This window comes from Orycteropus afer, unplaced genomic scaffold, assembly GCF_000298275.1.
Source record: "Orycteropus afer afer isolate SDZICR_OR568_19922 unplaced genomic scaffold, OryAfe1.0 scaffold00032, whole genome shotgun sequence".
NCBI lineage: Eukaryota > Metazoa > Chordata > Mammalia > Tubulidentata > Orycteropodidae > Orycteropus > Orycteropus afer.
The window spans coordinates 6,399,554-6,407,817 of NW_006921619.1; the positions used below are offsets into that span (position 1 = coordinate 6,399,554).

Genomic DNA, 8,264 nt, shown 5'->3' on the forward strand with positions numbered 1-8,264 from the left:
CAGAGAGAACCGCACATGTGGCTAATCTTTCAGCGGAAAAGGCGTCGCGCAAGCGCAGAAAGAGCACCTCCAGTTTAGCCTTGCAGCGTTTGCGCACCCCTCCTTCATCCGAGTTTCCCTAGCCTGGCAGGTTCCGCGCACTCAACTCCTTTCTTACGTCACTGAGACGCATGCGCTTTGGAAGGAGGGACGTGCCTTCAGGGGAAGGGCAGGAGGCGGGCCTTGGCCGAGATCTCACGGAGACTGCGCGGACAGGAGCCCCACAGGAACATGGCGACTTGCGCTGAAATCCTGCGGAGCGAGTTCCCCGAAATTGACGGACAGGTCTTCGATTACGTGACGGGTGAGCCGAACCGAGTCAATGGGCTGGGAAGGCAGAAGTGAAAGTGCGGAGAAAAGGCTAAGGGAGGGTAGTGCCAGGTATCGCTGCCGGGTCTCTTTGCTGCGTGACCTCTTGTCCCGAGGGCCGATTGGGTCTGGAGCCCAGACTGGGACTGCGGTTCGGGAACTGAAACTGTATGCCTACCCTACCTTTTATCTTCTTTGTCCTGCCACGCCCGGCCCAGGCGTTTTGCACAGCGGCAGCGCGGACTTCGAGTCTGTGGATGACCTGGTAGAAGCTGTGGGAGAACTGTTGCAGGAAGTGTCCGGAGACAGCAAGGATGACGAGGGCATTAGGGCTGTGTGTCAGCGCATGTACAACACTCTGCGCCTGTATGTTCCTAGGCATGGGAGCTACCGTGGGCGGTGGGAGAGGGCGGACGGTGTGGAGACGAGAGGTGGGGAAGGAAGATCTGATGGCCGTGGAGCATTATTCTCAACTCCTAACTGCGTTTTCTGCCCCTGTCCTCAAGCGCGGAGCCACAGAGCCAAGGAAACAGCCAGGTGTTATTGGACACTCCTATCCAGTTGTCAAAGATAACAGAGAACTACGGTGAGAGTGAGGGAAGATTGATTTAGCTGCTGTCTCTGCCCTTTTCTCAGCCTCCACTCTGTCCCAGCCAGCTATTTGTTCCCTGGAACTCCAATCTGTTTCACAGGACAAGGTTGTAGAAGCTAGTTGGTGTCTTTACTGAGGGCAGAAGAGCCCAAGATAATGGAAGTAGGGTTGGAGAGTTTTCTAAGCTCTTGGGTAAGGCAGGGAGCATATGGGCCTTGGAGCTGGACAGACTTGGGTTTACCGTCACCAGTTTTGCAACTTACTAAGGAGCTGCATGATCTTGTGAGAGTTATTTATCTGCCCTAGCTTTCGAGTGTTTTGAATTGGAAGGAGGATGATAGCCATCTATTCCCAGGTTTATAAGGTTTTCCTGAAAATGTCTGTGGTTGTGCCTCGTTCATATTAGTCACTCAAAATGTTAGTTTCCCCTTCCTCAGGAAAAAGGTGACTGCTTTTCTTATCGCTTACAGACTGTGACACCAAACTTCCAGGACTGCTAAAGAGGGAACAGTCCTCGGTGAGGAAGAGGAAAGGGTGGCTGAGTGGGGCAGGGGATAACTGTCTCTGAATATTGGAATGTCTTTCTGGGGGATTTTTGATTATGTCTTTCTTTGAATCTTTGACTCTGTTCTTCACGGATAGGTTAAAAGGGGTTGACCTCTCTGGGAGTTTCTTTGTGACTCTATACCCTACGGTGAAATGGTTGTGTTTGGACCTTTAGACAGTGAATGCAAAGAAGCTAGAGAAGGCTGAGGCTCGACTAAAGGCAAAGCAGGAGAAGCGCTCAGAGAAGGACACGCTCAAGACCAGCAACCCTCTGTGAGTTTGGAACAGTGACTGAGAGCAAAAGAGAGCAGTGTCGCCATGTGGTTGGAAATACTAAAAGTTATGCATTTCTCCCTTTAAAAGAGTTTTAGAAGAGGCATCAGCCAGCCAGGCAGGCAGCAGAAAAGAGAATCGGTTGGAATCATCTGGCAAGAACAAATCCTATGATGTGCGAATTGAGAACTTTGATGTGTCTTTTGGAGATAGGTGAGGGCATGGCAGAGGGAGTGTCATTCTTTCTTCCAATTAAAGGATCATTTGGAGGAATGACATGATTCTAAAACAATGTTAGTTCTCTGTTGTTAAACTTACTGTGCACTTGTTTCTAGAGCACGCTTTATCTTCTTCCCATCACTCCTGCAGGGTACTGCTGACAGGCGCAGATGTGAATCTGGCTTGGGGCCGCCGCTACGGGCTAGTGGGGCGGAACGGTCTAGGGAAGACGACGCTGCTGAAGATGCTGGCCACCCGAAGCCTGCGGATTCCAGCCCACATTTCCCTGCTGCACGTGGAGCAGGAGGTTGCTGGCGATGACACCCCTGCCCTGCAGAGTGTGCTAGAGAGTGATACCGTGCGAGAGGACCTCCTTTGCCGGGAGCGGGAGCTTAGTGCCCAGATTGCCTCTGGCAGGTGAGAACTCCAGGCTAAGAAATGACTAGCTGCAGCTGACCTTCAGAGTGCCACCTTACTGTCACAATCCATAATTCTTGTGCCAGTTCTCGTAAGCAGCAGAGCTTGGAACTTCTCACTGTAGACTCTAAAGCCTTTGCCTCTTCCATGGTGTCTACTGCCCTCACCACCCTGGACACAACCTCGTGTATCCTATTCGTGTCCCAGCAACAAGCCAGTCTGCCTTCCAGTTGTAGAGGGTGCAAGACATCTCTCTAGACTGCCCACCTCTAGCTGATTGCTTTTCTCCTCCACCCCCCACCCAGGGTGGAAGGCTCTGAAGCTGCACAGCTGGTGGAAATCTATGCCAAATTGGAGGAGATTGAGGCTGATAAGGCACCTGCCAGGTATTGCAATCCTACACCCCCACCCTCACCCCCAGATTTCAACTTTCCCCTCTATCATTGGTTCCAATTGCATGCTTCAATTTCTTCACTCTTAGGGCTTCGGTCATTCTTGCTGGGCTTGGCTTTACGCCTAAGATGCAGCAGCAGCCTACCCGGTGAGTAGCCCTTGCCATTCTTGGCTCTGAGCGCTGTTGACTTTGCCTGTGCTTCCCCTGTTCCCCTGGGGAACTCCACTCCTGATGTGGTCCTCTCTTCGTTTAGGGAGTTCTCAGGTGGCTGGAGGATGAGGTTGGCTCTGGCCCGGGCCCTGTTTGCTAGGTGAGTCTCCCAGGACTGTGTCTGGAGCCCTGTGGAGCATGGATGGGCCTTAGCTCTTAGGAGATGGCAGTGAGTCACTACCTAAAGCCTCATGCCTGTGTTCTTCTTTTTCATAGGCCAGATCTTCTGCTGTTAGATGGTGAGTTTGACATGGCACCCTGATTTTGGGATGGGAAGCATCTGGACTCCTAGTTATCTGGCTCTTCAATCCCAAATATGTGGTCCCTTGCTTTTTTTTTCCTAGAACCCACAAACATGCTGGATGTAAGAGCCATCCTATGGCTAGAGAATTATCTGCAGGTGAGTGCCTATGGGTTCGCGAGCGGGTCTGGAGAAATTCTGCCTCTAAAACACTTTGGGGCTATGGGCTAACTGCCCTTCCAAACTGGGCCTGCCATCCTGTGACCCCTCAGACATGGCCTTCCACAATCCTAGTCGTCTCCCACGACCGCAATTTCCTGAATGCCATCGCCACAGACATCATCCATCTGCACAGCCAGCGCCTGGATGGATACCGAGGGGACTTCGAGACCTTCATCAAGAGCAAGCAGGAGCGGCTGCTGAACCAGCAGCGTGAATATGAGGCACAGCAGCAGTATCGCCAGCACATTCAGGTGTGGGGCAGGCAGGGCTAGGGCTCCCATGCCATGGGTGTCAGAGGTGGGGAGGTGAGGTGCCTAACCAACCCCTGTACTCCTCCACTATAGGTTTTCATTGACCGGTTTCGCTACAATGCCAACAGGGCTTCTCAAGTGCAGAGTAAACTTAAGATGCTAGAGAAGCTGTGAGTATCATGTCCCTGGCCAAGCCCTAATTCTCGTACCTCTTGACTTCTTCCCTTATTTTGCAGGCCACTCCCTTGTCTTCCCCTTCTGTGTCTCCCCTTTGCTAGAAGGCCACTTTTAACTTCCTTTCCTGCAGCAAAGCATGGTATTCTACTGTTGTTGGGGATAATCCTCACCCCTGCCCTGGGCAACAGCTAATCTAATTATATGTTTCCATGGGTTTGTCTGTTCTGGACATTTTATGTAAATGAGATCATATAATATGTGGCCTTTTACATCTGGTTTCTTTCACTTAGCATTATGTTTTCAAGGTTCATCTATGTTGTAGTATGTGTCAGTACTTTACTCCTTTTACAGCCAAATACTGTGGATACACCACAATTTGTTTTTCCATTTATCAGTTGGTAAACACTTGGGTGTTTCCAGTTTGGGGCTATTATGAATAGTGCTACTGTAAACACTTATGTACCTGTTTCTGTATGGGTATATATTTTCAGTTCTCTTGGATATATACCTAGAATTGTTGGATCATGTGGTAACTCTATGCTAAATTTTTAAGGAGCTGCCAAGCTGTTTTCCAGAGTGGCTGTACCATTTTACATCCCCACCAGTAGTGTATGAAGGTTCTAACTTCTCCACACCCTCACCAACACTTACTGTTTTTAGTCTTAGCCATTCTGGAGGGTGAAGTGGTATCTCAGTGTGCATTTCACTAATGATGTTGCATATTGGGAGTTTAATCTTGAAGCAACATTTCTAGAGGTGCTGATGGGAAAAAAAAAAAAAAAACTCTCTGCCATAGAGTCGATCCCGACTCATAGAGACCCCTCCTTGGGTTTCCAAGGTAGTATCTCCATGGAAGTAGTTGCCCAATCTTCCTTCTGAGGAGGGGCTGGAGGGTTTGAAGTGCTTTAGGCACTACACCACCAGAGCTCAAGGTGCTGGGGAACATAAAAAATTATAAAGCTTAGAACTCTGTATCATGGAAACACATCATATGTTAATTGGGCGGGAGGGGAGGCTACAAAAAGGATGATCCTATTTTTCAGTTTATAACAAATTAGGTGAATGTACTCTAAAATAAGAACATCATCTCAGTGGTAGGATTACAAGTTTTTTCTTTAAATAAACATCTACTCCTTACTTATCAACATGGTTAGGTTCCAAAATTGGCATTATGTGAAAATAGGGAATGACCACATCAGGTCACAAGGTGGAGGATGACTACGTGGTTATATAACTGCTGAACTGAGAATCATGGCCCAGCCAAGTTGACACATAACCTTAGCTATCATAGCCAGTGTTACTCTCACTTGTACCTCGGTATTTGTTACCGTGAGATGTTGTTGATGCACAAAGTAGTTGGATAGTAGACTTTTACTATTGTCATAAATACAAAATATTGGGTAACAGGATAGTCTATAAGTGAGGAGTAGATGTATATTACTTGTGCAATAAAAACAAAGTTGTCTTTTTAAAGTCTTAAATCTAGCCCACCCCATCTCTCCCCTTAGACCAGAGCTGAAACCTGTGGACAAGGAGTCAGAGGTGGTGATGAAGTGAGTGCTGGGCTTAAGGGGCTGCTGTGGGAGGTCTTTTCTCTAGCCTTCCCCATGCTCCTCACTTCTATCTCCTGCAGGTTCCCTGATGGGTTTGAGAAGTTCTCACCACCAGTTCTGCAACTAGATGAAGTGGATTTCTACTATGATCCTAAACATGTCATCTTCAGTCGTCTCTCCGTGTCTGCTGATCTTGAATCCCGCATCTGTGTGGTAGGGTCTACCTTTCTCTCTTCTATGTGTTAAGATTCTCCTGCCACACCAGGAGCAGGAAGCCTGGGCCAGAGACTGCTATAGTTATACTGCCCTCATCCACTAGCCTCACAGGGGCACTCCTGTAGAAAGAGGAAAGCTCTCATGTCATATTTTGTTAATACTTAGTTAAAAAAAAAAAAACCCTCACTGCCGTTGAGTCAGATCCGACTCATAGAGACCCCTCCTTGGATTTCCGAGGCCGTATCAATACGGAAGTAGATTGCCCAGTCTTCGTTTCAAGGAGTGGCTGGTGGGTTTGAACCACTAGCCTTCTGGCTAGCAGTTAAATGCCTTAGGCACTATGCCACTAGAGCTCCTTAATACTTAGTAGCAAGACTTTACGTTACTGGCCTCAGCTCTTGACATAGATGAGAGCGCATGGGCTCTGGGATCAGGTTTCAGGTCCTGGCTATCATTCCTTGCTTGATTACTGTCTTAGTCATTTAATGCTGCTGTAACAAATACCACAGGTGGGTAGCTTTCTTTAATATCCAGAAATTTATTTTCTCACAGTTAAGAGGACTAGAAGTCTGAATTCAGGGCGGCAGCTCTAGTGGTTGGCTTTTTCTCTTTGCAAGAAAGTCCTTAACTCCTCTGAGCTTCTGCTTGTGAGCAGTCTTTGTGTGACTTGGTATCTCTCCTCCCACATCTCTGCTCACCTGCTTGTTTAGTCTCTTTTATATCCGAAGAGGTTGACTTTAGACACAACCTCACTGACATAGCAAAACACTCACAGGTGTAACCCACTTCTGGGAGTCTATTTTGATTCATAGCAACCCCTATTGGGTTTCCAAAGCTGTAAATCTTTATGGAAGTAGATTGCCTTACCTTCCTCCTGCAGAGCAGAGCAGCTGTTGGATGTGAACTGCTGACCTTGTAGTTAGCAGCCAAGCACCTTACCTACTATGCCATCAGAGCTCCTTCTTAAAGGTGTAGGTGAATTACAACACAGTTTTAAAGGACACAATTCAATCCATAACACTTTCTAAACAGTTTCCTCAACCTTAAAATGGAAATAACATTTACAGTTACTAGGATCATTAAATCCCCAGCACTTGGTAGGCACTCAACTGCTGTTTCCCTTTATATCTTCCTTCATCATTTTTCTCTATAGTTCATTAAAGATGTTTTTGTGATCCTTTAAGAGCTCATTGTGACTACCTAGGACCCACTATCATCATCTTCTTTGTGTTTCATGTGCACACATACCTTAAGGTTTTCATGTTTCCTCTTCTTACAGGTTGGAGAGAATGGGACTGGGAAGTCTACTATGCTGAAGCTACTTATGGGGGACCTGACACCTGTTCGGGGCATCCGACATGCTCACAGGTAAGGCCCACCCACTTCCACCCCAAATACACACACACATCCACACACACAAAGATACTTGTACCCACTGACTATAGCTCCTCTCCTTTATGGGCAGCATAGAAATGCCTTCTTCTCTGCTTTATTTCTGCCTGCAGGAATCTGAAGATTGGCTATTTCAGCCAGCACCATGTGGAACAGCTAGATCTGAATGTCAGTGCTGTGGAACTACTGGCTCGCAAGTTTCCTGGTTTGTTAGGGATTTGAGTGGATGGAAGAGGGCCAGGGCTGAGCCCTATAGCTAGGCTTGCCTGGGGGTGGGTGCTGCGTAACCAGCCCAAGTCTAGGCTGAGGATATGGGCATTTGGAAATGGGGCAGGAGGATGAAGGGAGTTGGTCCAGGAACCCACATGATGGGGTGGGGCCTCTTTCAGGGCGGCCGGAAGAGGAATATCGTCACCAGCTGGGCCGGTACGGCATCTCTGGAGAACTGGCCATGCGCCCTGTTGCCAGCTTGTCTGGGGGCCAGAAGAGCCGGGTGGCCTTTGCTCAAATGACCATGCCCTGGTGAGGCCTCCCTTTGTAGGGCTCTTGCCCTTACATCTTTCCCTCTTGCCCAAAAGAAAATGATCTCCTCACCTTTGAATCAAAGTTCATTTTCTCCCTGCCCCCTAACCCCTGTAATTTCCTGGATTCTGCCTTCCAGTCCCAACTTCTACATTCTGGATGAACCCACAAACCACCTAGACATGGAGACAATTGAGGCTCTGGGCTGTGCTCTCAACAATTTTAGGGTAAGTGTAACTTTTGTGCTAACTACTCCCCTAGGCTGAGTATCCCCCTTGGGGGCCCCTGAGCACTTCCCTGGTCTCCTCTCTTTCAGGGTGGTGTGATTCTAGTCTCCCATGATGAGCGCTTCATCCGGCTGGTGTGCCAAGAACTGTGGGTGTGTGAAGGAGGTGGTGTCACCCGGGTCGAGGGGGGCTTTGACCAGTACCGCGCCTTCCTCCAGGAACAGTTCCGCCGTGAGGGCTTCCTCTAGGGCCACCAGGCTGAAGACCGTGCCCCGGACATGGACTGTCTCTCAGACCCCTGGGCCACCACATAGGCAACCAACTTCAGGCCATGGACTCCCCACAGTTTGGGGACAGCCTTATTCCCAAAACTCCTTTTGACTGGAGCATCCTCTGCACAAACCAGGGAGCCACATCCAAGAGTTTTTGAGGACTGGTCTCCTAGGGGGAAGATGTGAGGGGTG

General features: G+C 48.7%; 1 protein-coding gene across 1 annotated transcript; it reads left to right on the forward strand.

Annotated features, from left to right (window-relative positions):
* The first annotated feature begins 270 nt into the window (after positions 1–270).
* Positions 271–8,048, forward strand: ABCF3 (ATP binding cassette subfamily F member 3). Its single transcript, XM_007935926.2, has 21 exons — positions 271–343; positions 567–714; positions 855–934; positions 1,411–1,457; positions 1,662–1,759; positions 1,850–1,972; positions 2,129–2,395; positions 2,701–2,781; positions 2,877–2,936; positions 3,043–3,099; positions 3,216–3,238; positions 3,344–3,399; positions 3,513–3,713; positions 3,807–3,883; positions 5,399–5,443; positions 5,524–5,656; positions 6,939–7,027; positions 7,165–7,256; positions 7,441–7,573; positions 7,713–7,800; positions 7,890–8,048. The coding sequence occupies exons 1-21, from the start codon at positions 271–273 to the stop codon at positions 8,046–8,048; spliced, it is 2,130 nt and encodes a 709-aa protein (XP_007934117.1).
* Positions 8,049–8,264: the final 216 nt, after the last annotated feature.

Bases quoted from the DNA above. Each gene is read 5' to 3' on its own strand.
- ABCF3 (XM_007935926.2), top strand. From the start codon at position 271: ATGGCGACTTGCGCTGAAATCCTGCGGAGCGAGTTCCCCGAAATTGAC. The intron at 2,782-2,876 runs GTATTGCAATCC...CTTCACTCTTAG, and splicing joins GCTGATAAGGCACCTGCCAG to GGCTTCGGTCATTCTTGCTG. The intron at 3,239-3,343 runs GTGAGTTTGACA...TTTTTTTCCTAG, and splicing joins AGATCTTCTGCTGTTAGATG to AACCCACAAACATGCTGGAT.